General features: G+C 58.7%; 1 protein-coding gene across 1 annotated transcript; it reads right to left on the bottom strand.

Moving 5' to 3' along the window:
* Positions 1-844: 844 nt before the first annotated feature.
* Positions 845-26408, bottom strand: NPDC1 (neural proliferation, differentiation and control 1). The gene is made up of 9 exons (XM_051636862.1): positions 26283-26408; positions 11418-11561; positions 5307-5414; positions 5025-5204; positions 4848-4914; positions 4331-4415; positions 4103-4182; positions 3909-4005; positions 845-2564 (listed from the first exon to the last, which is right to left on the bottom strand). Exons 1-9 carry the CDS (start codon positions 26374-26376, stop codon positions 2487-2489), a joined length of 933 nt encoding a protein of 310 aa, XP_051492822.1. The 5' UTR covers positions 26377-26408; the 3' UTR covers positions 845-2486.
* Positions 26409-27906: the final 1498 nt, after the last annotated feature.

Below are 27906 nucleotides of genomic sequence, written 5' to 3' on the forward strand. Positions count from 1 at the left end.
CTGTGGGGACATGGCTTGCCAGGGGTCCTTGAGAGAGCGGAGCTTCTTCAGAGGAGCAGCGAGGTTTTACTTAAGGCTTGATTTTCTCAAAAAGCCTGGGCATGCTCCAAGAGGCTGCTGGGCCCTGATAGCAAAGGAAGGACAAATTTGAGGACCTCAGAGATGGGGTGCAAGGCTGGGTTTCCCCAGCAGTGAGCCCTAGGGTGGTCCTGAGTGATTTGGGGTGCAGTGCTGCTCACGCGGGACTGGAGACCCCAGGGCCACCCGTGATCCGGGCTGAGTGAAGCGTCCCCGGAGGTGCCCTGGCGCTTTGTCGGTGAGTCAGCACCCACCCTCCGGCTGCCGAAACCAGGAGGAGACGAGATTGTATCAGCCTGATGGGGGGCTGGTGTGATCAAAGGGCCGGGAGTGGAGCTCAGGCTCCACACAATGGGGGGACACGATAGCTCTTATCTGCTGGCCCCGCCGAGGTGCGAAGGGCCCGGCCCTGGGGGCAGGGGGGCTGGGGGGGGTGGGCGCTGGGTGCTGCAGGGCTGGGTGCGGGCAGGCACAGCCAGGGACTCACTCAGCCCTTCATTAAGGAAATTTCTCCTGGCAAACAACGAGAAGCAATAAAATAAAAATTCTGGTTCTTGCCGGGTCTGGGAAAACCGTTGGGAACGGTTTGGAGACTGCTCCAGCTGCGGGAGCAGGACTCACACTAAACCCCCAGGAAGGTTTCAGGATGGGGACCCACAGCATCCTCCCTCCCTGTCCCCCCATCCCCCCCGCTCCTGAGAGGAGCACCCCAAGCCGAGGGTCCCGCAGCAGGGAGCTGGCCCCACACCACACACTCGCATAGGTCTCAAACATGGTCATTTAATAAAATCTTTTAAAAGAACTACAATCCATACAACAACGAGGGGTGCGGGGAGAGGAGTGGGCAGCCCACGGGTACCAGAGCAGGGTGCAGGGAAATGATCTGTGCAGCGACAGCCTCTGCCAGTGACCCCACCAGCTACACTCCCAAAGAGCCACTGCTCCCTGGCACCAGACTCTGCTGCTGCTGCCTGTCCTGCCCATGCCTGCCTGCATGTGCAATGGCTGCTGAGTGTGCAACAGCTCCCATGCGTGCAAGAGGCCACCTGTGTGCACGACATCATGTGCATGCAACAGGTCACCCATGGCTGTGACAGTCTACACCAGGGTCTGGACATGAAGCCAGATCTCTGAAAAGCAACTCAAAACCCACTCCAGGCCTTGTGCTGGAGGAGTCGTGGTCAACACACTACAGAAGCTTTGGGGACCAGCGCTGGGTTCCCAGCAAGGTGTTGGTGGGCGTGGTGAGGCTGGATGCAGACACAGGCAGCAGGGGGTGCAGGGAGTCTCTGGAGCCTACGAGGTGCCCAGAATGGAGTGGTGGAGACTCCCCTGCCTCACAGGGATGCCCGAGGAGAGCATGGATTCCATGGGGCAGAGAAGCAGCACAGCAAAGCCACCGTGCCTTGGCTGCCCCTCCCAGTCCCCCAAACACCTGCCAGTCTTACTTCTTCCTTCCCCACAGCCACAAAGGCTTAAAACCAAAGCCCAAATCCTTTTTCTGAGCCTTCGCCCCATGGAGGCCCTGGGTGAGATCCCAGCTGGCAGCCAGGGCTATCACAAGGAAACAAGTCCTCTTACTGGCACAGCCCACCATGGGGACCCAGGCCACAGGAGCACTGGGACTGTCTGTGCCCAAGAGCCCCGAGGGCCAGCAACCCTGGAAGGAGAAGGAACCAGTGCAAGGGCAGGGCAGAGCCTCCACTCCAGCGGGCACCACACAGGGTAGCATCAGAAGGTGCATCCCAGGAGTGATGCCAGTGCCTGCCTGAGCCTGCTCCTGCTCCTGCCACAAGTGAAACCCTGCTGCCAGGAGCTGCCAGGGCTGAGGAGGAAGGGGCAGACCAGCCACTGGAGCCTTTAGCGATGCCAGCTGCTCTGAGGAAGGTTTCTACCACTGGCAGAGGGGCCCCGGGCAGGCTGGCAGCCCTGGCACCCTCCGCTGCAGACATGACCGTGCCTGGACACCCCCTCCCGGCTCCTCTCTCACTCTTTGAACACTTCTCCAGCCCTTTTCCAGCTGCTGTTGCATCAGCCCAGCCGCAGCCGGGGCAGCAGCCCCCTCCTCAAAGAGAGACAGCGCTGTACCCGCCTCCCCCCCCCCCCCCCCCAGTTTCTGTGTCAAGGCAGTGGCTGCCCCCCGCGCCGGACTGGCGTGTCCCCGAGAGCAGCGAGCTAAGGGCAATGCAGGGACGCGATCACAGCAGCAAAGAGGACAAGGAGGCTGGAAACGGGGGCGATCCCCCCCTCCCGTAGCTGTATGTGGGTGTTTATTGGGCAGGCGTCGCGCAGCCTGGCAGAGCGGGGCCCGCGCCCCTTCCCCCAGCTGCGGGGTCCCCTCCGGCGCGGCCGCCTCTCGGCGTCGGGAACAGAGTCCGGAGCGAGCTTGGGCGGAGGAGAGGAGCGTGTTACTGGTGCGACTTGGGGTTGGAGGGGTGTAAGGAGGAGTCGTCAAACAGCGGGTTCCTCACTTCCATTTCTCCGGTCTGCGGCAGCGGAGGGAGCAGGATGGGGGGAAGGAAAAGGCAGGTCAGAAAGCAGCTGGGGATTGAGCTGCCCTGTCCCAAGGGGTTTGGGTCTGAATCCCAGCCCAGCAGAGAAGGGAGGATGGAGGGGACCTTGTGGGATGGGATGGGGTGACGACACACCGGGACCCCACCGTCACCCCTGGAAAGACACTGCCTTCCCACCAGGAGCAGCCTGGGATGATGGTGTGTGAAACTCATGGTCCTGGATGAGATGGGACCACTCAGCCTGTGTGGGCACCCCAGGACGGGACCCCCAGGCTGGCAGGAATGAGGTTCCTTGCCCAGACTTGCTGTCAAGTGCCCTTTAATGGGCCTGTAAAGACCTAATGATGACCCTTATTCTGGGCCCTGATGGCCGGGCTCTGCAACCATTACCATGTGAATGGCTCCTTTCGGGTCTCTTTGTGTTCTTTGTACCCAGGGCTGTTAGGAGCTGCCTGGGTCCCCTGCCAGCCACTGAAGTCCCCCTCTGGCTTTGAGGGGTCACAGGTCCGTGGTCCAGGCTCCAGGCCAAGCTGGAGCCCAACCCCGCCCCTCCCACCCCCCCCGGACCCGGTGCACAGAAGCCCAAGGTGACCATGTCCCTGGAACAGCAGGGACCGGGAGGGGGGGGGGGGGGCGGGGGGTTGGCTCTGCCAAGGGCTGCTCTGACTCTCTGCTCCCGGGCGTGTGGGACAGCACTCCCCAGGGAGCAGTCCCATGCCGTGACACCCAGACTAGGGCACTCTCTCCAGCGGGACCTGGCCAGGGCACATGGGGTAAGCAGAAGAGCTGGACCATCTCAGGGTTTCATAGAACCATGCAATCGTTTGAGTTGGAAGGAACTTTAAAGATCATTCAGTTCCAACCCCCTGCCATGGGCACTCCTTCCACCAGATCAGGTTGCTCCAATCCCCATCCAACCTGCCCTTCAACATCATTCCAAGGATGGAGCAGCCACAGCTTCTCCGGGCAACCTCTTTCAGGGTCTCACCACCCTCACAGCAAATAATTTCCTCTTAATGTCTAACTTACATCTTCCTCCCCATTTACAGTTTTAAGCCATTAACCCTCATCCCATCACTCCCTGCCCTTGTCAAAAGTCCCTCCCCAGATTTTCTGCAGCCCCCTCAGACACTGGAAGGTGCTCTAAGATCTCCTCAGAGCCTTCTCTTCTCCAGGCTGAACACCCCCAACTGTCAGCCTTTCGAATGAAGGACATGTCCTAAAGCTCCTCCTTGCAAGCACCTGCACATCCCAGCCAAGTGTTGGATTCCACCCTGCACACAAAGGGTCCCCCTGGCTGCTCTGTGCCCACCGTACCGGAGCCAGCCCAGGGCACTCATACACAGTGAAGTCTCCATCCTCATTCTCCTCATCAGATGATGCGGAGTCTGGCAGCTTGGGCTCCTCTTTATGCCTGAGGAAGAGGATGCAGAAAGGGGGTGAAGTACCCCAGTTAATGGCAGGGCATGGACCACCAGCTGGGGCTGCTGCGTGCTCCCTGGGTTGCTTACTTCTCCATGGAGAGCATCTGCTGCTTTTGGTGCTGATAGTGGTACATCTGGGCGCTCTGAGCCAGTGTCTTGTCCCCAGGCTGCAGAGAGAGCAAGGACAAGCATGGAGGCTGGGTTCCAGAGAGCCCCCAGCCTGGCTGGGGGTGTCCCCCTGTGTCAGAAGCCCCTTAAGCAGAGCATAAATCTAGCCTGAGTGCAAACGCCCCAGAAGGGACATGGGGGCCTTACCGAGATCTTGTCGTAGGGCAGGGGACTGGCCACTCGCTGTGCTGAGTAGTCGGCTTTCTGTGCCAGTCTGACCTCCTTCTGCAGCCTGCCAGGGGAGAGGAGTCAGCAGAAGCCCCCAGAGCCCATGCCTCCACATAGGAGCCAGTAAACCCCAGGGGAGCTCAGCCCTCCCACCCCCATCCCCACTCCCTGTGACAGCACCCATGAAGGGTGGCACCCCCAGGCACAGTCACCTCCATCCTGTGGGGCCTGGGCACAAGGCACTGATGTGCCTGAGGTGTCAGCACCCAGTGCAGCAGCAATACCCAGACCAGGTGCCACCTGCTCCCAGGAGTCTGTGCCTGGCATGGGGAGGGGGGGCACACTGTTGTCCTCCAGCCCTGTACCTGCAGGGAACTGGCAAGGGCAGCTACTGCCTCTTCTCCTACTTGCCCCCAATATCTGGGAAGCACCAGGACACTGGGATAGGGCACAGGGACACAGAGGGACTGGCTGGTACCAGCAACCCCTGGCTCACCTGCACCAGCAGACGGCAGCCACAACCAGTGCTGAAACCCCGGCCACTGTGCACACTGCGATCAGCCCTGCAGAGCCAGAGAGGGACACAGAGGGACAGAGGGTGAGCCTGGTGCCACCAGCCCATGGCCACAATGTGAAACCCCCTCCCAGGAGCCACCTGTCCCCAGGGTCTCACCAAGCACCACATCATCTTTTGAAGGGAGGGGCGACGCTTCCACTGGGTACTTCTGGACTGCAGCGGTGGTGGTGGCGGGCAGGGTGGCAGCTGCCTCACTGCTGGTGGGACCTCGCTGCAGAAGCCCCCCTCTCAGCCCACTGGCCACATGCTGTCTGCCACTGGCAGGGACCGGGGTGGCTGTGAGAGAAGGAAGAACCCTGAGCAGAGCAGTCCGAGCAGCTCTGAGGGCAAACCCAGCTGGTGTGGGGTTCTGGCTGCTGTGGGGGGGCAGGCACTCACTCCTGAACTTGCCATCCAGCTGCAGGTGGGTACCAGGAGCCTCTTGCCGGGCCAGCACATCTGCCAGAAAATCGATTTCTTCCTCCAAGCTGGGAAGGGATGTCCGCCCTGTGACAAGAGAGAGCAGATGTGGGATGGGCACCCTGGGGATGTGGCCAGGCACCCAGCCCAAGGCTGAGCCCAGCAACCCCCCAGAATGGGGCTCATGGCCCCACAGAAGCAAATGTGGGTGGTCTGGAGTTCAAGGATGCAGCCCTCTGGCACACTAGTGGTCCCAAAGCCAAGACCTGGGCTCCGCCTGTGTCCTGTGCTTTTGGGGTGCTTTTCACCCCACAGATACCAGATGCTGCAGCCGCTGTCTGTGCCAGAGCCAGTAGGTGCTGCAGAGCCCTGTCGGGGCAGGCTGCCAGCACCTGCTGCTCAGGACCTCCCCCATGTCCTTGCCACACAATGGCCCTGAGCGAGGAGGGACATGAGCTGGACTAGAAGAGACCTCCTCCCAGCTGCCTTGCAGGTGCGAGGGGCAGCACCAGTTGTTTCAAGAACAGGCAGGGCACACCTGAATGCTGGCTTTCACCCCATATTGTCCCATACAGACCAGGGGGCTGGAGCCACCCCAGAGCAGGGCTCAAACAGGGCTGTCCAGGAGCTGCAGGAACCCTTTACTCCAGCTGAGGGGCTGGCTTCTGCCCAGCACCCGGCAGAATGCGGCCCCTTTAGGGAGGGGGAGGGGTGCCGCCTGCAGCAGGGACCACCATGTGTCCCCAGAAGCTGGCTGGGCATTTCAGGGGTGTCTGCCCCAGCCCACACCCGAGCTCAGAGCACACCAGGAACCTACAAAGGGCCGGGTGCTGCTGTGGCAGGGGGCATGGACAGGACCCCCCACTCTGGCCTGGGGGTGCCCACCCAGGGGGTGACAGTGTCAGATATTTTAAGGACAACAGCAGGAGTGGAACTGCTGTCCCAGCCTGCAGGGCAGAGTCAAGCTCTGATGCTCACCACTCTGCTTTTAACAGGATGAAACTCAATTTCAGAGGCAGGGGACATCCCTGTCACCCACCCTGCTCCCTCTGTCCACATCCAGTCTGTCCCCAGGGAGAAGCCCTGGAGGGTAAATCAAGATGCACAAAGGTGAGGTGGTACAAGGAGCTTCGTCCCCAGATCATTCAAGGTTATAACAATTACAGCTCCTCTGGAATCTGTCCTCACTCACAATGTTTGGAAAGAAATCCCAGTTCCCTTTGGAGCCAGACACAAAGGCCTCTCTGCTGCCTGTGACTCAGAGCTACACAAGCCAAAAAACCAAGGGGGACACTTAAAACAAGTGCACAAAGAGCCATTGTCCCCACGTCCACTGTGTCCCTTGGCTCCCCGAGCCCTGCCAGACTCCTGTCCTCTGCAGGAGCTGGAGTGTCCCACACACCCCAGGTTTCCCTATCTCTTTGCACCCCCTTCCACCCCCAAAGCAGTTTGCAAAGCAGTGCCATGGCCCAGTGGTGCCAGCTTCAGGACTGTGCCACCACAGGAAGGGACAGCTCCCCACTGCCTGCTCTCCACTGGGACAACTCTACACCAAAGCCAACTCTCGGCTGAGTCAGGACAACTCTGCTGGGACAACTCTGCTCCAGGACATCTCTACACTGCTACATCAGAGACAATGGATGTACCTCTGTGATTAACATATGAAAGAAGGGGAAACGAGATGGGGGATGGAAAGCAGTGGTGGGGAGCAGATGCCAAGGGCCTTGAGGAAGGAGGGGGAGGAGGTGCCCGAGCAGCCCATGGTGAGATGGCAGAGAAAGGCGAAGATGGGCATGTTGTCCTGAAAGTGACAACAGGCAGAGATGGTTATTATGAAAAGCTTGTTTCAGGACACAGTCCTCTGGTCAGATTGAAGAAATACAGGAAAGCTGATGACTGCTTTTCAAGGATTGTGTCTGACTATGGCAACAGAAGCTCTCTAGACAGTTGCACGCCATGGCACACAATTTTCAAGTACCTTAAGAAAACGTAGGGGTTTTTTGCCATTTTCTATCTGCATTTGTATACCATCACCATTAAAAACATTGTTTTTGCTGCTTAACATCAATTTCCAGAACTGTATTTTGCTCCAAAACTGCCTTAAAACAGTATATAAAACAATTATATTGATTAAAGTTATACTTTTATGGTATATGCTTTATTATTATGTTGTATTTCATTATGCTATTTTTATAATGTTATTTATATCCTATGTATAATTGCATTTGTGCAGCATCACTTTCAAAACTCTTTTATTTTCTGCCTTAAAACAGTATTAAAAAAACCCCACTTTTTGTTATTTTATAATTGCATTTGTGTAGCATCATTTTCAAAATTGCATTTGTGGGCCAGACCATTAAAAACAGTCTTTTTTCTGATTGAAATTCGTAGTGAGAGAAAACTGAGTAAAGGTTAGAAATGAGAACACAGTGATTAAATTAAGGGAAATCTAGGAGGCCCAGGAAGGGAAAAATTCAGGGTGTGAAAAGGTTGAGGCTGCTAGCTCTGTGGGGCTGCCTGTTCATGGGGCAGACACCGTGTGACTTGCAAGGGCTTTGCAGAGCTTGCTGTGGTGGGATGTCTAGGGAGGAGCAGCACAGTCCTGTGTCACCCGCTTATCCACCAAGAGTTGTCCCTGTGGAGGGCTGTCCTGGTGTGGAGATGTCCCCCTGTTGAGATGTCCCTGTGTAGAGAAGTCCTGGGGTAGAGATGTCCCAGTGTAGAGTTGTCCAGCAGAGAGTTGTTGGTGGAGAGTTGTCCCAAGCCTGTGTCACCACCCCTGTGCCCAATGGGTGAGAGCCGTGGTGCCAGCATGGGGCCAGGTTCTTCCAACAGGCAGGGGAGCTGGCACAGGATGAGTGTGACAGCCCTGTGGGGACAGTCCTGTGCCCCGTGGGGGTTGCCGTGTGCCCCACAGGGACAGTCCTGTGTCAGGGATGGGGACAGCCTGGCTCTGGCTCCCCACTGCACTCAGGGAAAGGGTTGCCCACATTCCCACAGGTCCCAGGGGACAGCCCTGTCTGTGCCCTCCTATCACCAGCAGGCCTGGGGCATCTGGGTGTGCAGGATGCACGCAAAGCGCGAACAGAACACGCACAGGGCACAGGGTGCACTCAGGCGGCACAGGGTGCACCCAGGGTACGCAGAGAGCGCGGAGGGTGCCTGCCGGGTGCACGCAGGGCTTGCACAGGACAAGGGTGCCCTCTCATGGCAGGTCTCACCACTCCTGCAGCAGGGAGGACAAGGCCAGGCTGGCACACCACAGCATCCCAGCCCATCCCCAGGGTCCAGCAACCTCCCAAGACTGGTTTGGGGACAGCAGGGAGCAAGGAAGGACACGTGTGGCTTCAGCCCTGGGGTGCTTAAACCATATGTTGACAGTTTCCACAGGAGGGCACAAAATTCCTACAAAAATCCACTTATTCCTGTAGCCCTGCCCCAGGACAGCTGATGCCCTCCTGGCTGCTGGCACGGACCCCCTTTTCTTCAGGATTGGTGTCATCAGCAGTCACCAGCGGTCAAGGATGCTGAAACCTTTAAAGGGGCTGCCCACGCAGTTCTGCTTCGGCATCCTTGAGCTGCTGCGGCCCAACTTATTTGCATTGCTTCTCCCCCAAATGCAGCTATTGCATCCCCTCCACACCCTCTGTAGCTCCCCCCAGGCAGCTGGGTGCTGCTGCCAGACCGAGTTACAGGCAGGATGCAAAAGCACCCATGGGGAAAAAAACCCAAACCCAGCTCCTGCTCCCCTACACAGTAAAATGGATGACTTAGGCAGGGATCCCCCTTTTTTTTTTCCCTCTCTGTTCCCACAATTTTGCTGCAAGGAGGTGGTGGCATTACTTGAGGCAAGAGGACAGGGCTGGGAGAGACCACGGGACGGTCGCTATCCTCCTGGCATCCTCTGGGCATTCCCAAGGGATGCTAATACGGCCCTGCATCTCCCTGCTGAAACTGTAAGATAATGGTACTGTGATCCCACCCTCTGCCAAAACTGGGTGAGAAGGCTACGATGGGCATGTCTCCCTGCTGAAGCTGGCACAGAGCAGAGTTGCTATGGAGATGCTGGCAGATGTGTAGCCCTTTCCAGAATGGAGTTTGCTCTCAAGACCTCACATAAAAAAAATAAGTCACAAAAAACTGCTACAGTTGTTTGGTGACTGCAGACATGGAGCCCGTGGCTGGGGCATCTGCCCTTCATTTCAGCTTGCTACTGAGCCCTGCACTTGGACCCCATCCCTGTGCCATCCCCTCTCACCCCTTCCCCAGCCATCACAGAGCCAGGGCCCCACTTTGGGGGTGTCCCCTCTGCTTTAAGGGGTGATCCTCCTGCCAGGAGGCTGATGGCACAAAGGGCACGACGAGCTCTGCCACCTCCATGTGGTGCATGTGCTGCCACCTCATCTGCTGCAAAGCACAGGCTGAGCCACGAGCAAAGAGCAGCTCTGGCTGTGATCCAGTGGGAGCCAAGACACAGAAACCAGAACACAAATGTGTCTCAAAACCCCAGCAGACCCCTCCATGCAGGGTGCAGGGGCTGCCCTTCTGGGGCCTGCCACGGTCCAGCCTGCTTGTCCTCCCCACTTGGTGTGGGACGAGCCAACCTGTGTGTTTGGGGGAGTGCCCCAGATCTTGGGGGGCAGAAAGGGCTGTGCTGGTGGGGATGGCAGTGTGGGGATGGCACTGCTGTGCTGGTGAGGGCTGCTGTGGCAGGGATGCCAGTGCAGTGTCAGCCAGGATGCCACCTGTTGAGTACTAGCTCAGGCACATGCTGGGGCCAGGCATTGCCCACTGTGGGCAGGAGCCAGGCTCCAGGAGGGACCATGGGCTCTGCCTGCTGAGGAAAAACCAACCTCCCTTTGGCAGGAGGGCTATGGGGGCCAGGGAGCAAAAAGCAGGCAGGGAAGGGTGGGCCAGGGGAAGCCACTAGTTGGTGCCTTTTGCAGTGGGCACAGAGGAGGTTTGGAGGGGCTCAGAACCCCCACCCTGCATCCAGGTGGTCCCCAGTGAAACCACCCAAGAGTAGTGTGAGGTCACAGCTAGGTCCTGGCTCCTTCCCCACGCTCAGAAGCTGCTTCACTTCAGTTAAAGCAAGAGTGATTGGGTAGAGCTGCAATTACTGTCTTAACTTGCCTGCCTGTTGAATCTGCAAGAGAAACCACGAAGTGGCTCTGCCCACAGCTTTCAAAGACTCATGAAGATTTGAGGGTCACCCTAAAATACGCCTGCACCCACTTCCCAGCACCAACTGCGCAGCCAAGCTGGGTGCAGGTGCTGCGACTGCACTGGGCGCACCCTCCCTGCACTGCAGCAGTGGGTGGGAGAGCCCCGTGGCACAGGGTGACCATGGGCTGCTGCTTCCTGGGGATGTTCTGCCTGTCTCTGCTGGTTGGCACAGCACAGGCACCCGGGCTGCCACAGCTCCACCAATCCCATGGAAAAGCAGCAGGGAATAACAGACAGTGCTGCTCTTGGTGCCTCATGTGCAGCCAGGCAGGGCTTGTACCTGGTGCTGCTGACTCCAACCCACGTGGCACAGATGCTGGGCGTCACCAGAGAAGGATACAGCAGCCCCAGATCACAGCCCAACATGTCAAAACGGTGGGAACCAGCTATAGAAATCCCAAGCGCTGCGATGGCTGAGGGCACCTGCCTGCCTCAGTCACAGGGGCTGTGCATGGCCATGTCCCCTCTTCCAAAAAGCCTCCCCTTCAGCAACCCCCAGAGCACCCTGCAGCTCCCTAGGTCCCCTCCCTGGGTGCCGGCAGGGCCTGGGGGCACTTGAGGCCACCAGCAGGATGCAGAAGGAGCAGGGTCAGGTCCGTCTACTTTCCCCAACCCCAAACACACCCCCTGGTGAGCCAGGGCTTGGGGTGAGAGGGGGCAGAGCTGCTGACCCATGGGGACACAGCTGCCACCATGAGGAGCCAGAGGATGGAGAGCAGGGGGTTGGGCTGCCCTGAGACAGGGGAACCTCCTGCAGCTGCAGAGGAGCAGGGCAGGTTTGGCAGTAGGTTTGTGGGCAGGTTGGTGGGCAGGTTTGCAGGCAGGGGGTTGTGGAAGGGGTCTCCACGGGGTGGGTGCACCTACCGCTGGGTGAGAGCTGCTTCTGGACGCATCGCCCACGATTGTCCTCCTGGAAGGCGGGCAGACAGGGGCCGCAGGCGCCTGAGCCGGGCAGGCAGAACTGCCGGCGCTGCAGGGCACAGTCCAGGCTCCGGGGACAGGACACTGCTGCAGGGACAGGAGGCAACAAGTCAGGAGGAGAAAAGGGGTCAAACGTGCCCCTGGGTCTGCCCATGGCCTCTTGGTGTGGGACCCAGGCAGCCTGGGTGGTGCAGATGTGCTTCACCAGGGCTGCCCTCAGCCCCACCTCACCTTTGCAAAGCCTGGGAAGAGTGTGCAGTGCCCATCCTCCTGCGTGGGACCCCAAGCCCAGGGTGCCACTGTCCCCTGGGATGCCCCAAGTCCAGGGTGCTGCAGAACACCCTGAGTCCTGAAGAGTTGGCAGTGAAAAAAGTGTCAAGTGACAAGGTTGTCACCAGTGCTTGTGTAGTAGCTGTCAAACAAAAACAACCACCCAAATCATACTCCTCCCAAGCCTCAGCACGGCTGTGACAGGTCATCGTCATCATCAGCAGCAGCAGCTTTGGTTTCCATCTGTGGGAAATGGTGCTTCTTCTTCCCCACATAAGTCTAAACAAAATGCCTTGTGACACCATCCATTTGGCAATAGGGCAAACCAGAGGGACCCAGCCCTCCCCCAATGACATACCATGGCCCAAACCTCCCTTGGGGCTTTATGGGGCATTTTGTTTCTGTGTCAGACTTGGTGACTTCCCCACTACCTGGGGACAGGGACAAGGCCCCCAGCCCCAACCTCACCCAGGCCCAACAGGCCATAGAAGCCTGCTACAGGCAGAAGCAGCCCCAGTCCTCCCCCAGCCCAGATCAACCCAGAGTGACTTCCTGAGGGGACACAAAGTCACCAGGTCCTATGCAAAGCTGTGGTCCTGAGACCTGCTGACAGTGGGAAACCACATGTGGAGATGGAGAGAACTGTGACCAGTGGGGACAGTGACATGCAGGGCAATCACACAGATCTCACCCACAGCATGGGGCTGTGGGGACACTCTGGGGTCTGGCTTTCAGTGACAGCAGCAGGAGGAGGGTGACACTGCTGGCACTGCCATGGCACAGGCACAGACATCCCTCTGTCACAAGCTGGTGGCAGTGTGCAGGTGTCCTGGGCTGAGCACAGCTGAATGGCAGTCACAGGTGGATGAGGGGGTGCAGAGCTCGATGGGAGTTGGGGCTGAATGGAGGGGTGCACAGATGGATGGAAAGGGGCACAGCTGGATAGGGGGCACAGCTGGATAGGGGGTGCACAGCTGGATAGGGGGCAGAACTGGATGGGGGGCAGAGCTGGATGGAGAGGGGCACAGGTGTATGGGGTGCAGAGCTGAATGGGGGCAGAGCAGGGTGGGAGCACAGCTGGATGGGGCTGCAGAGCTGGATGGGAGCACACAGCTGGCTGGGGGTGCAGCAGACAGCTGCCCTAGCCCTGTTCTCCACTAGCCACAGTGGCCATGCCCACACCTTTCCAGCAGGCATGAGCTGTCACTGCAGCCCCTCAGTCCCTCTCTGGGATCAGGGCCAGGCGTGGCCCCCCCAGCACCCCCAGCCTGGCCATGAGTCACACAGGAGCCAGCTCCCAGCACCATCCCACGCTGTCCCTGACAGCTCTTGCCTGCCCACACCAACACCATGGGCAAAGTGCCCACTGTCTGACTGTCCCTGTGTCCTGGGGGATGGCAACATCAGGGACAGCCCCAGAAAAGCAGGGCCCCCCCACGAGAAGGGGCACCCCAACTTTGGGGGCTTTTCTGAGCATCCCCATCCCTGCAGGACCCCAGGGTGAGGGGGGGGCAGCTCCTGCTGTGCTCAGGCATTGCATGGTAGAGAGTCCTGGCATGGGATGGAGCCACCAGGACACGGAGCCTGGACCAGCATCATCCCCCAGCAAGGGCACAGGTACCAAGTGGGATGCCATCCCAAAATGACACATGGGATGCTGAGCAGGATGCCACCCCCAACAATCCCCCCTTGCACAGCCCTATTTCATCATTACACTGCTCAGCAGAGGGTGTAACCACTGCCAATGGCCCCTGGCTGCACCTGGACACCTCCCCACGGGACGCTGTGTTCATCACCCCCCAGCTGGCAGTGACAAAGGTGGGCAGAGCTGCCCTCACTCCAGTGTTTTTTCTCACAGGGCTTTCTTGGCAGCTGCTGTTGGGTTTGCTGAACCCTGCACCAGCAATTTGCTCGGGGTGGGGGGCAGGGACCCCCGTGCCCATAGAACTGGGTTTGTTCCCCGGGGACAGCGCAAGGCTTGGCTGGGCAGCTGGGGGGAATAAATGCTTAATGGGAAAATAATTGGGCATTTAAGCACAGAAATTGGACGCTGCAGCCTGCTTTGTCCACCCTGGGCTCATTCTCAAGGCCACGTTGTTTAAAAATCACAAAACAGCCAAAGCACACAGCCACTCAGGAGCAGGAAGTTTTGGCATTGTGTAGGCTCAGGGGTGGGGACATGCCACATGCCTGCAGGGTGCTGGGGGACACACTGGAGACCCTCACCTGTACCATGGACCCATGGGAATACATCACCCCAAAGCAGGTGCTGGAAAAAGTCATTCACTGGTGGGATGAAGCCACCCTGGTGTGGGTCACCTGGCACTTGTGGTCACGCAGTAACATGAGACCCTGGTGGGACCCTCAAAGCTACCTCAGGGCCATCTCAGGGCCACCTTGAAGCCACCTCAGGGCAGTGGGAGGGGTGGGGAGGGCAGCCCTGAGGCAGTGCCCAGCAACTGGTTAAACAAACCCCACCCTGGAATACATAAAGCTGGTTATCTCTGTTTGAGGAACGCGCTGTGCTTGCCCAGCTGTCACGGGCTGGGACTGGGAGAGAGACGGGGGCACTGAGCTAATTAAGCTCCTCGTGTGTGTAATCGACCAGTGTTTAGTGAGCAGATACCACACTGCGGGCCCTGCAGGGTCCAGGGTCTGTGGGGGCTTTGTCAGTCTCTGAGCCCACCCTAAAGCCCACTGGCCACTCCCCAGCTGGGCTGGTGAGGGTGGGCAACTCCTTGCCAGGCCAGGTGCCAGGGACTGAGCCATGGGGACATGTCTGATCCCAACTGCTGTCACGATGGGGGACTGGGCTTTGGGTGGGACAAGCTGCTGGTGCTGGAGAAGGCAGGCAGCCTCCCCGCAGGCAGAAATGCAGGCAGGAGCTGAGCCCAAGGCTGTGGGACACCACGCAGCTGCTGTGGAAAGACAAACAGCGGTGAGCGCGAGACGGGGACATGTGGGAGTGGGAACAGCTATCAGGAAATGCTGGCGTGTGAGCTCCGAGACGCACACACACACCTGGGACAGGTTATCCAAGGGGGGGCAGCTCAGCACAAGGCCCCAGCCCCAAGGCCCCACCCTGGGGAGAATCGTGCCATGGGGTCCGGCAGTGTCTCGCCATGGCTGGGCAGGGCATGGAGGTGCTGGCAGCCACAGCCCAGGGTGAAGAGGTTTTTCGACACTTGTGCTAAAACCTACACGTGACAAAAAACCCTGCAATGACCCTAGGGAGGACATCAGGGTGGCTTGGAAGGCAGGAACTGCCCCTGCTGTGTCACTGGCGCAGATAGAGAGATAAAATTGAATGTAAGTGGATAATTAATTAGTGCTGAGTGTTGCTCCGAGTGCTTGTGCTCTGAGCACCAGCAGCGCACACACCCAGCCCCCGGCAGCATGAGCTGGCAGAGCCGGCTGGGCAGGGAGCAGGGACTGGGCACCCAACAAGAACTGGGCACAGAGCTTACACCAGCCCCGGGGCCATGCACGGCAGCTAGATGTGGCCCTGGCAGGGGATGCACACGGGGCCACACCAGGCATGGGGGGACATCAGGATGCCCCAGGAGCAGGGGTGCAGGTCCCCGCTGCCACATGGAGCTTCCACGTGCTGCCACGCAGCCAGAGGGGTGACCAAGGGCGCGGTGGGTCAGTGGCAGCCAGTGCCTGCCAACTCTGCCCAAGGTCACTCCTCCTCCTCTTCTTCCTGCTCCGGCCAGGTGATGTGGGACCTGCCTGCTCGCGTTTCTGCTGGGAGCTGGCACCGGCTGAGGCTTCTCCTGGCTCTGCAAATTGCTCCTGGCTCCAAAGGGCTGGAGCCACACAGACAGGGGTGCAGGAGTGCAGGTGGGGGGCAGCGGGTCAGGCATGCTGCCCCACAGCACACCCCAGCCCCTGAAGTCTCACCTCCCTCTGCCCCACAGCAGGCAGAGGCCGAAGGAACGTAAGACACCCACCCCCCCTTGCCCAGGGACCCATCCCCGGGGTAAGCTGGGTGGTCACTACCTCACTGGCCAGCGGCTACAGTGACACCGCAGGAGCCAGGCTGGATGGCTGGTGTCACCTGGGTGGGTGCGCCAGCCCTGCCACCGCTCCTGCCCCATACACCAACCACAGGTAACACACACCAACCATGGGTGTGACACATACCCATGATGGATCTGACATGGAGCCAGCATCCCTGAGCCCTGTCAGGCTTCCCGACCCAGCTGCCCTCCCAGCCCAGAAAGCAGTGCAGGGGATCGGAGCCTTGGGCATGGCCGTACCCAGAGTGATGTCCCTCCTTAGGCACAGCTGTTGGCACCACAGCCCCATGGGAGCCCTGCCACTGCCTGCAGCCACTTAATGTCACCACAGGCTCCTGCTCCCCAAAATGCAGCAGCTGACACTGCTCCCCACCCCCCACACCATGTGCAGGCTCTGCAGAAACACCCACCCAGGATAACCAGGAGCAGGGGAACACTGGCCACGTCCCACTGCTCCTGGGGCTGGGGACGTGGCACGGCCATGGCCATGCAGCCTGGCCCCCCCACACCACCCCTTCCTGCAGCAGCTCCAGCACGTGCCAGCCCATCAGAGAGCACCAGGCAGCCCCGAGTGTTTACTTGCTTTTGGCTTTGGCACATTTGTCCAGTCGAAGGCCACGTGCCACTGGGCTTCCCATCCCCAAAGCCCCTGCAACTTGTGTCCTGGCTTCCAGCTTTTCCAACTCAGCTGGGTGTCCCCAGCCAAGGGACAGCGCCACCAACCCTGTGCTGCAGGCTGGGGGACAGGAGAGTCCCAGCAGAGACCCTCGGCAGGATCACCCCTGCACACACAGCAAACTCCTTGGCTGCACTGTACTCCCAAGGGACAGGCTCACTGGCTGTGTCCCCACCCAGGAAGGACGGAAAATGCCACCATGGGCAGTCATCCAGTGGAAATGCCACTGGCAGCTGCCTCTGAGCCACCAGCTCCAGTATGGGCAGCACAGGCAGTGCGGCAGGCAGCAGTGCCAGAAGAGATGGAGCCAGAGCAGGGGAACAGGTGCCTGCATGGCAGAGGAGATGGGAGCCATGCCAAGAGCAGCTGTCTGCTGCAGCCCAGAGGCCACCACAATGAAATCCCAGAGCCTGTCCCCCTTCAGGTTCAATGCCAAGGGGAATTGCAGGGCCAGGAGCAGCTGGGCCAGGCTGCATCAGGGATGGGGGGGATGCCAAATGCTCAGCAACCCCAAACACTTTACCTCCCCAGCCCCTGTTGTTCACCCCTGCCTGTTCCTGCTCTAGAGCAGACCTCATCTACAAGCACCCCAAAATCTCAGGTTGCTCCTGAGACATGGGGTGGGGGAATGGGGAGCACAGGGCAGCCTCCCTGTGCCAGGCTGAGGAGTGGGATGTAGTGTCATTGCTACTCAAACCCCTTAACTAGCCAGAAAAATCTGTGACAACCTGCCTGGCACATCAGGGGAAGAAGAGCTGGATTGATGGGTGCTGCAGGAAGAGATGGTGTCTGGATGGATGGAAACTGCTCCAGCAAATGGCAGCTTCTGACCCCAGCAGGAAGTGGACAGAGCTGGGTGGTGACAGAAGTCGTGGCCCCCTCACCTGTGTCAGGTGGGATGGGGGCCACCATACATCACAGGGGACAGGGGACCACTGTCACCTGCAGTGCCCCATGCATCTCTTGTAGAAGCCACTCACCAAGCCAGTGTCACACCTTGTCCCACCCCACAGCCCCAAGGGGGCACAGGGACAGGGGAACAAGGTGAGTGAGAACCCCTGGTCCCTCAGCCCAGCAACCCCTGGGCACTGCTGGCTCTGGCCCCAGCTTGCTGTCCCCTCCCAGCTGCCTGAGGCAGCTCCAGCCCCACAAAGGCAGTGCCACCTTGGGGGGGTGACATGCTGCATCCCTTGCTGTGCCAGGTGGATCCCAAGGTGCCAGGGTGACCCCACAGTGCCAGATCTGTCTCCAGCCACAAGAGCTTTGTCTCAAGTATTCAGGGAGAGAAGAAACAATTAAAAAACAAACAAACAAAAAAACCCAAAAAAACAAACCAAACCAAACCAACAAACAAAACCAACAAAAACAAAACAAAACAAAAAACCAGAAGCTGTTTTCCTAGGACTGCCCACCCAGACCTGCCACTGACTCAGCTTGGTGTGTGCCCGTCTGTCCTGGGGACCCCAGGCTGTCCCCAGTGCCACCCCATGCCACCAAGCACCTTGCTGCTCCTTGCAGCTCAAACCACCCACTTTCAGTCTTGTTTATCAGGTTTTGCTTATGCAAATACCAGAGGGGCTGGGGTTGGATTTTTATAAATTCCTTTTTTATTGGCTGGGCCCTGAGGTTGGGCACAGCATAGAACAGAATGGTTTGGGTTAGAAGGACCTTAAAGATCATCTAGATCCAACCCCCCTGCATGGGACACCTCCCACTAGACCAGGTTAATCCAAGCCCCATCCAACCCACCCTTCAACACTTCTAGGGATGGGGCTTCCACCACCTCTCTGGGCAACCTGTGCCAGTGTCTCAACATCCTCATAGTGAAGATCTTCTTCATAACATCTAATCTAAATCTACCCACCACTAGTTTTGATCCATTTCCCCTAGTCCTACCACTGCCCGGCATCCTAAAAAGGCCCTCACTAGCTCTCTTGCAGTCCCCCTTAAGATACTGGAAGGCCACAATAAGGTCTCCTTGGAGCCTCCTTGGAGCATGATGGGTGGCACAGCTGGGGGTCAGGGCTGAGGTGCTGGGCACCCCCAAGAGCAGGTGAGCGTGGCTGGCCACAGGCACGGCACGGTAGCCACCAGGTGTGTGGCATAGTGGCTCCATGGTGAGGGGGACACCTTCTCACCTCCTCACAGTGCTTGGGGACACCCAGACAGGCAGAATGGCATAGTGCTGGAGCCTCACTGTGCTGGCATGGCAGGGATGGGCAGCCCTGGCACCACCGCCATGCCCCACTGGGAGGGGCTGTGCCCTGTGGTGCAGAGGATGTTGTTTATTAATTGAAATAAGTAAAATTTTGGGGAAAAAAAATCACCTGCACCTGGGCCAAGGCAACTGGAGATATGAATACAGGCTGGGGGATGACACACTTGAGAGCACCCCTGTGGAAAAAGACCTGGGGGTACTAGTGGACCAAAAGCTGGACATGAGCCACCAATGTGCAATTGCAGCCCAGAGGGTCAACTGCATCCTGGGCTGTATCACAAGAAGTGTGGCCAGCAGATGGAGAGAGGTGGTTCTGCCCGTCTACTCTGGCCTGGCAAGACCTCACCTGGAGCACTGTGTCCAGCTCTAGAGACCCCAACACAAGAAAGATGTGGACCTGTTGGAGCGTGTCCAGAGGAAGGCCATGAAAATGACCCGAGGGCTGGAGCAGCTCTCTTATGAAGACAGGCTGAGGGAGTTGGGGGTGTCCAGCTTGAAGAAGAGAAGGATCCAGGGAGACCTTAGAGCACCTTCCAGTGCCTGAAGGGGCTGCAGGAAAGCTGGGAGGGACTTGTTACAAGGGCTTGTAGTGAGAGGACAAGGGGTAATGGTTTTAAACTGAAAGAGGAGAGATTTAGGTTAGAGATCAGGAGGAAATTCTTCAGTATGAGAGCAGTGAGACACTGGAACAGGTTGCCCAGATAAGCTGAGGAAGCTCATCCCTGGAAGCATTCAAAGCCAGGTTGGATGGAGCTCTGAGCAGCCTGATCTAGTGGGAGGTGTCCTTGCCCATGCAGGGGGGTTGGGACTCAATGATCTTTAAAGTCCTTTCCAACTCTAACCATTCTACAGTTCTATGATTCTACATAAAAGAGAACAAAAGGGACATGCAGAATGAAAATAGAGCTTATGTAACAGTGAAACAGTGAGAATTAGACAAAACCAGATTCCAATTACAGAAAAACACTCCCCATGTAGCTAACAGCCAGTGTTGACACAGACCCGCAGGACACCTGCAGGAAAGATGGAAGAGATGGAGAGGAGCACTGTCCACAGCTTGGCTTGGGGACAGGATGGAGCACTGAGTAGAAAACACTGCTTAATTGAATATTAACATCTCATAAATATATCAATGAACTATTAGCATACTAAAATACCCATCCATGGATTAGAAGGACCCCTGTTCACAAAAAGCCCCCTATTCTTTCAGCAGGTGTGGTGACATTTTTGAGCTTTGGAAGAAAGGAATTGGTTAACCAATTGTGTGTGAATGATGGAATAAAGTTAGAGATTAAGTTCTTCCTCACATTTTGGGTATAGAAGTAGCCCTTTATGTTTTGGGAAGCTGAGTTTGGTTTGTGGAACACCCCCCTGCTCCCTGTTCTGTGCAGTACTGGACATTAAAGCAAACATCTCGACTCTGTGTGTGGGTCGGCTTCTTGCACACCAGGTGACAGACCCATTTTTGGACAACACAGAGGGGGCTCATGGCTCTGCTCCAAGACCCACCTGAGCCCCAAGCAGTCTAAAGGGGAGGGCTTGTGCCCAGCTCATCCCTCCTGTCACTCTCCATGCACCAACAGATCTGCAGGTCAGCACCCACAGAGCCTGACCTGCCAGGGTGAGCTATGGCAGCAGCCATGGGCATGGGTGAGCTCTCCCTGCAGGCCCAGCAGTGCTGGTGGGGAGGTGTGAGAGGACAGCCCACGTCCCCAGCCCAGCACCTGAAGAGCTGCGTGCTCCCCCGGACAGGCTGGAAATAAAACCCTGGAGTGGCAGCTCCCCGGGGAAGAACCACGGCGCCCACTGCAGCCAGATGCTCTCAGGCAAAGCCAAAGCCCTCCCACACCTCCCTGCTGTCCCACGCTCCTGGGAGACATTTTGCAGCTTTTGGCAAAAATGCAGCAGCACGATTCTGCTGATCAAACACCCTCAGGCAGCCGGGAGGTGGTGGCAGCACAGGCAGCTTCACACTGGGTGCAGAGTCCATCTGTCTGTCCTGTTCCCACAACCCGTGCCTGGCACTGGCCTCAGCACTGCCACCAGCCCATCGCCCTGAAATGGCAGTTTGGGGACACAACCACTTCTCTGCAGGTGCAGGGGGCTATAGGGGCCAAGCTTCACAGTTTCCCAAGGCTCAGAGCGGGACCCCCGGATGGGCAGCCCCTGCAGACACACAGGAGGAAAAGCTGGGGCCACTTCATCCCACCCCACGCCGGGCTGCCCCGGCGCTGACTCAGCCATCACCAGCCATAACGACCTGTGGGACATCATGTTCCAATGGGACAGAGAGGCCAGAGACTGGGAGGGGGCCTTGAGCCCAGAAAATGGGGATCCCATGGGATGCACAGCTGTATCCCGGGGGTGCTGATGAATGCAGCATCCCAGGGCTCATGGAAAAGGGCTGCAGATGGTACCAAAACACCTGGACCCACAGAGTTCTTTTGGGTTTTATCCCCATAGGAGGTGGCCAGCTCAGGGAAACCTTTTCCTTTCCAGCCAAGAACCCAGGAATTCTGGCTGCAGGATGGGTCACATTACTGGCAGCTTACAGGGCCGCCCTCTTTCCTGGCTTAGCGGGTGGCTGGGAAATAATCCCTGACAGATGCAAGATGAGTGCCCCAAGGCAGAGTCCCGCAGGAGTGCTGCTCTGTAGACCCCTGCCAAGCCCAAGCAGCACCCATGGGTGCCTTCCCCACCTTTTGCCCTCCACCCCTATTGCTGTCTCCTTTATATAGGAAGAGAACAGGAGCCAGGAGCCCATGGGACTTCACGCCAACTGACATGTTAACTCTCATGTCACTCTGCTGAAGTGACAAGTCCCCTCACCTCCTGCAAAGGCTTTGCCCCCCTCCACCTGTGCAGGAGAGACCCCAGTAGCACATCACGGGGTGCACTGGTCAGGATGGGAAGCTGCCAGCCCCACAGTGCTCCAGGATGGGAAGACAAAGGGACTGGAACCTGCTCCAACTGTGTTTCCTTCCTCCAATTCAAAGCACTTAACGGCCAGTTTCTTCCCATTGTAATTATCATTAGCTCGTGAAGTGGCTAATTATAGGCCTGGTGCCACGCCATTCAGTGCTCTGGTCACCCCAGTGGCAGCAGCGCTGGTAAAGCCCAGACATGGGAGGGAGATGCTCCAGTGCTGGCAGCAGCACTTGGGCCAAGCCCAGGGGTTCTGGGGGGCAGCTGGCCTGGGGGAGCCACTGCACCTACTGGGTGCCCCCTGGGGGCCAAGCGCCAGGGCACCATGTTTATGGAATCCATGCAGGGATGGGACCGACGGCAGGTCCTGTCCCCAGTGCCTGGGGACCCAGCACATTGCACCTGGGGAGAGGTCACCCCATCGTGCCTCCTGTTCCTGTCATCCCTGTCACACCTCCTGTCCCTGGCACCCCTGTCACCTGTCCTATCTACACCATCCCCAACACTCCTCCTGTTCTCAGTGTTCCCATATGTCTCCTTTCCCCAGCACACTGGCCACCCCTGGACCCCTCCCATCCCCATTGCCCCAGCCACACTGTCACCCCTGTTGTTTCCAGCACACTGGCCACCCCACAACCCCTCCTATCCCCAACATTCCTCTAGTCCCCAGCACCATCCCTGTCGCCAGTGCCCCCATCACACTGTCACGCCTCCTGTCCCCAGCATCCACATAACCCCTCCTGTCCCGTCCATCCCCCTCCTCCCCCCGCCCTGTAGGCAGAGCTAAGCTGATTACCTCCCTTAATAGCCCCACAGCCCAGAATTGCTGCTTCAGGCAAACATCCTGGAGTCATTTTCTCCTTTGTGCTGCAGGAAGGACCCAGTCACCCCTGGGGATAAAGGGGTCACTGGGGTAGGGGTTGGCAGCCCTGGGAAGTGTGACCCCAGGGTTAGGCCATGCTCCCACTCCAGACCCTCAAGATCACCTGTGGACCCCAAACCTGCACCCAGAGCTGCCAGGGAAAGTGTAGATCTGAAAGGCCTGACCCTGCTCAGCACCTCCAGGGCTCTGGGACACCAGCATCCCCTCCCTGAGCTCCAGCAGCCACATGCACGGCTGGGGGGCATACAGGTTTGTTGTGGGTCCCTGTGAGCTGCAGAAAAAGGAGAGGAAGGTCTTCAACTACGTCTCTTTCATAAACTCTTCCTTGATGCTGACTGTGTTGGGAATTGGGATTGTGGAGACTGGGGGCCTCTCTCCACCTCTTCCCCTCCCCATGCTGGTGAACAGAGCCCTGCCTAGGTCCCTGCCACAGGTCCTGACCCAGGGAGCCCCATAGGGTGCCTATGTCCCCAACCCCCCCACACCTCACCTACCCATGAGGACTCATTTCTCATGGTGGGAGCCAGCTGAGCCAATGTTACCCAAGATAACATAGTGGGAACCTCATCTCCAAGAATAAAATCCCACAGAAAATTGAAGTCAGGAGCAACATGCATCTCCCAGGGGAGCAGCACCCCAGTTTCCATGTGAGAAACACTTGGTCTGCACTCATGTGGCAGAGGACACCCTGACGTGCAGCCACGGGGGGCTTGAAGGGACAGCGTGACTGCTGAGAGGGACCGTTGCCCACCATTGCCACCAGGCAATGCAGAGATGCAGATGACCTTCTCTGCGTCTCAAGAAATAGATGGGGCTGGAAATACCTGCTTTCTGCAGACCAACCTGTGCAATGTTCAGGGCTCAGGACCACCTGAAATGATCTGCAGGGCAGCCAGTCCCTTGCAGGTGCCACAGGCACAGCACCAGACACTGCTGTGATGGTCCCAAGAGCTGCCCCAGCTTCAGTCATCACGATGATCCTTGGGGACAGGCACTGTACCCCAGCCTTGCTGCACCTCCCTCCACAGTATGGTGATTGCAAAGCAGCCAAATTAAAAGCCAAGAGAACAATCTCACAGTGGGCTGATATTTCCTGCCCTGCCATGTCCAGCTCTGGACCTTGATAAGTCTCTGTGCTACCTCAGAGCTGATGCACCCACATTCAGAGCATCCCTACTGCCACCAACATCCCTGAGCAGCAGCATGGGGAGGAAAGGCAGTGAGAAGCTGCTAGTGCACATATGGCCAAATGCGTCACTTGGACTGGCAAGGACCACTCAGATTTTGACCAGTGGCTTCTCCAGGCATTTCTGATGCAAAGTGCTGGCTGCAGCTGCTGGGCTGGGCTTTTCAGGGTTATTTAAAAAGGAGATCCTTGTCCATCATGCCATTTGGAAAATCTTTTTTTTTGTTTATAATAATAGATGAAATTTGGCAGCCGAGTTGCTTGAGAAGGGATGTGAAGTCCGACTCTCATTAATGCTCCAGGAAACGCAGCCAGCAAATGAAGAAAGGAAGTGTTTCTGCCTGAAGCTGAGTGTGCCAGATAGAGACATATGGAGAAAACACACACCTAAGGAGCACCAGCTGAAATGAAACCACTGGCTGCACCACCTCCAATGCCAGCTGCTGCCCTTCCTCCAGCTCAGATCAGACCCTTGGCAAGCATGTCACCATGCCATGTGCCACCTGTATCCCAGGAGATGGCAAGGCCTCTGGGTTGCAGCACCAGCTGATGAAGGTGAGGAGAGGGAGATGCTGGCCACTGTTTGAAGGAGCTTAGCTGAAGGCACAGAGGCAAGAGGACATGGGTATGGTGGTCCATGACCTTCTCTCCTGGCTCTTTCCTTGCCAAGAGCCACTTCACCAGCAAACCGAGTGGGAGCTGCCCCTGGCCCTGCCACCTCCACTTCACAGCTGTCCCTAGAGAAAGCTGAGCTGCCTCATCCACCCAGAAAGAGGAATTATAAAATGGGAAGAAACGGTCAGTGTTTCCCATGCCCTGCTGCTCTGGGGGAGGAAGGCTGTGGGGTGCCTCCTCTTCCTGTCCAGCATCCCACAGATGCCCCTCCAGGCGCCCCAGCCATCCCCAGGAGAAACCAGCCTGGAGCTTGTCACCACTCTGTACTGAACAATCCTGCCCTCCCGGCAGTGGGATGCTGCTGTCGGCATTTTGCAGTGTTATGACAACGACAATGGTTGGAAACAGCACAAAAACCCTGCCCCCAGCTTTTGCTCAGGGACGGAGGTTGAGTGGTCTATCCCGAGCCCACCGGTGCCAAGCACATGTGACAGCTCAGGAGCAGGCCGAGTGAGGCCTCATCTCCAGCAGCTCCTAGTCCTGGGAAAGGGAGGAAAAGCGAGGGGCAGCTCTGCTACCGCCCCTCAAAACTGCCCCCGAGCAGCCCCTCAAGGCGTCCCACCCCAGCATCACGACCAGGCCAGCTGATCCCCTCCAGTCCCCTGAAACTTGGGAGGCAGTGGAGATTATGAGATCACCGGTGGCTACATCAGAGCCGCCGCATCTCCCTCCGCTCCCCGCAGCCTGCGTCACCCACACCCCCGGCCCAGCCACGCTGGCCTCGACAGGCAGGAGGAGGGAGAGCACCGGAGCATCCCACCTCCTCCTTCAGCCCCGGCCTGGAGAGCCCCGGATGTTTTAAACCACTGGGTGATTTAAAAAAACCAAAATACTGCACCTTCTGACCCTGCCACAGATGAGGCAGCAGCACGGCAAGGCCACAGCGTCCCCACGCACGGCAGGCTGCCCACCCGGCAGCCGGAGCAGGGAAAACAATAACAGGTCCACAAAACAATGCTGGGAGCGAGCAGGCGATTCCCCGGCTCCTGCGGCCGGCCAGGCGGAAAGCACGGCGGGCAGGCGGGACACGGCCCGCGCCGGCGCGGGGCAGGGGCGGGCAGGGGGGGGGCAGCCCCCCGGGGTCCCTGCAGTCAGCAGCGGAGGTTTCGGGGGGTGGGGGGTGGTTATGCCCATTGCGGCCCCACACACAGAGCGAGGGGACACGACGCAAGTCCGGGTACCAGAGCAACTGAGAGGGGAAATACACTGAAACGCCAAAATTAAACAACATCAAAACCGAACCCCAGACCCCAAAACGACTCTTAAGAAAACAGTGATGAGGTGACAGCGGTGCTGCGGGGAGGGAAATGAATGCCTGGCAATTTTTCTGCCCCGGGGGAGGGCAGCAACGCCTCCAGCACCGAGGCAGGCGATGCTGCGGCTGGAGCTGCCCGAGGGCAGCGATCGGGGCGGGGGGCAGACGGGGCACCCCCGCAGCCCTCGCCCTGCGCAGCCCCCGGACATGGCTCGGCCACCTCGGCAGCTTTACTGGTTTATTTTTATTTTTTGTTTTGAGATTTTTTTTTCTTTCTTTCTTTTTTCCCCTCAATACAGGCGCTTCAGGAGGCCCTGGCCCACTCCTGCGGGGCCGCGCTCCCTCCCCAGGCCAGTATCGATCCTTCCCGTACCGGGGGGTACCCAACCCGCTGCCAGGTGCCCTCCTGCAGCAGCGGGCAGGCGAGCGATGGCGCTGGGCTGCCGGTCCCCGGGGACGGCGGGGAACCAGGGGCGGAGAAACGCTGGCGGGCTGCGGGGCAGGGGGCGGACAGCGCTGCCCGGGGGAAGGATTCTGAGCAGCCCCGCACTCACCGCAGCCTCCCGGTGGTGCGGGGTGCCCTCTTCCAGAGGGACCGGGAGGCTGCAGGGGTGGGGATGGGGCGGGGGGAACAATCGCACCGGGAAGGGGAAACAATCATTCGCCGGGGACGCGGACACAGACGGAGCAGCACTCACCGGCACGGGCGAGGCGCAGCCGGCAGGCCCCGAGGGCGGCGAGCAGCAGCAGCAGAGCTCCGCGGCGGGGGGCAGCGCCCCGGGCCCCCACCATCCTCCACCGGGCGGCGGCTGCGGGCGGCGGCGGGAGCGGCGGGGGGGGCGGGACCCGCCGGGGGCGGGGCCTGGCGTGACCCCGCCCCCTCCCGGCCCCGCCCTCCCTGCAGCGGCGCCCGGGGCCGCGCGCGCCGGGGCAGAGCTGCCCGCGGGGGGGTCCGGGCTGCGCCCCTCACCGCGAGATGGACATGGAGGGGCTGGAGCGTGTCCAGGGAGGGCAGTGGAGCTGGGGAAGGGGCTGGAGCACAGGTCTGATGAGGAGAAGCTGAGGGAATCAGGGATGTTCAGCCTGGAGACGAGGCTGAGGGGAGACCTGCTGGCTCTGCAGCTGCCTGAGAGGAGGTTGGAGCCAGGGGGGTCGGGCTCTGCTCCCCAGGAACGGGTGGTGGTTTGGAGGGCAGGATAAGCCCAATTTAGGAGGCCAAGGAAGAATCATAGAATCATTTCAGTTGGAAAACACCTCTTAGATCAAGTCCAACCATTAACCCAACCCTGCCAAGGCCACCACTGCCCCATGTCCCTCAGCACCACATCTACCCAGCTTTGAAATCCCTCCTACCATGGGGACTCCACCGCTGCCCTGGGCAGCCTGGGCCAGGGCCTGACAGCTCTTTCCATGGATAAATTGTTCCCAATACCCAATCTAAACCTCTGGCACAACTAGAGGCCATTTCCTCTTGTTCTTTTGCTTGTTCCTGGGGAGCAGAGCCCGACCCCCCTGGCTCCAACCTCCTCTCAGGCAGCTGCAGAGCCAGCAGGTCTCCCCTCAGCCTCCTTTTCTCCAGGCTGAACATCCCTGATTTCCTCAGCTTCTCCTAATCAGTCTTGTGCTCCAGCCCCTTCACCAGCTCCACTGCCCTTCTCTGGGTGCTCAGACAGCTTGGCAGAGTCCAGACATCGGATCTCTGGCCCCATGCTCGAGGCACAGACCTGAGGCCTTGGCACAATGCTCAACAGGACACGCTGCCCGGGATCCCGCTGGCCAACATGTGCTGCCATTCCTGCCCCCAGCTCTCCGGCAGAGGAATTCCCAGGGATTCCCACAGCCGCGTGCCTGGGCTCGGCACCAGCCGCCGGCAGGAGCCCGGTTAGAGCATCAGCGGTGCCCTGGGGCGCTGCCAGCAGCCCCGCCGCGCCCGCGCTGCCGAGAGCGAGGGGCCGGGGCCGCCAGGCTGGGCTCGGGCAGGGGCAGACCCCTGCCCACCGTGTGCAGGCAGGTGACAGTGCGGCGTGGGGCTGGCCATGGGGACAAGGCTCTTCACTGCCTTGTCATGTGCCTCCAGCAGAATTGATCACTCCTTACGTTTTTTTTTTCCTTCACTTCCTTGGTCTTTCTCTCCTGCCAGCCCTGGGTGAGGCTGGGATTTTACTTCCAAAGGAAAGGGCCTGCGTTTCTTCTGCTCTCTAATTTGCTAGAGCTCTTTACTCAATAATTCCTTCTCCATTTTAATACACACCTCTGGGACCAGCAAGCAATGGTGCTGGGAGAATTGGGGCAAGTGCCTGCACCTGGGCCAGTAACAACATC

Source organism: Apus apus, chromosome 19 (genome assembly GCF_020740795.1).
Source record: "Apus apus isolate bApuApu2 chromosome 19, bApuApu2.pri.cur, whole genome shotgun sequence".
Lineage (NCBI taxonomy): Eukaryota > Metazoa > Chordata > Aves > Apodiformes > Apodidae > Apus > Apus apus.

What these genes read in the sequence shown, in the direction of transcription:
- NPDC1 (XM_051636862.1), bottom strand. Translation starts at nt 26,376, where the DNA reads ATGGTGGGGGCCCGGGGCGCTGCCCCCCGCCGCGGAGCTCTGCTGCTG. An exon ending in GCTGCGCCTCGCCCGTGCCG is followed by an intron (nt 11,562 to 26,282) that starts GTGAGTGCTGCT and finishes CTGTCCCTGCAG; the next exon opens with CAGTGTCCTGTCCCCGGAGC. An exon ending in CAGATGCTCTCCATGGAGAA is followed by an intron (nt 4,006 to 4,102) that starts GTAAGCAACCCA and finishes CCTCTTCCTCAG; the next exon opens with GCATAAAGAGGAGCCCAAGC.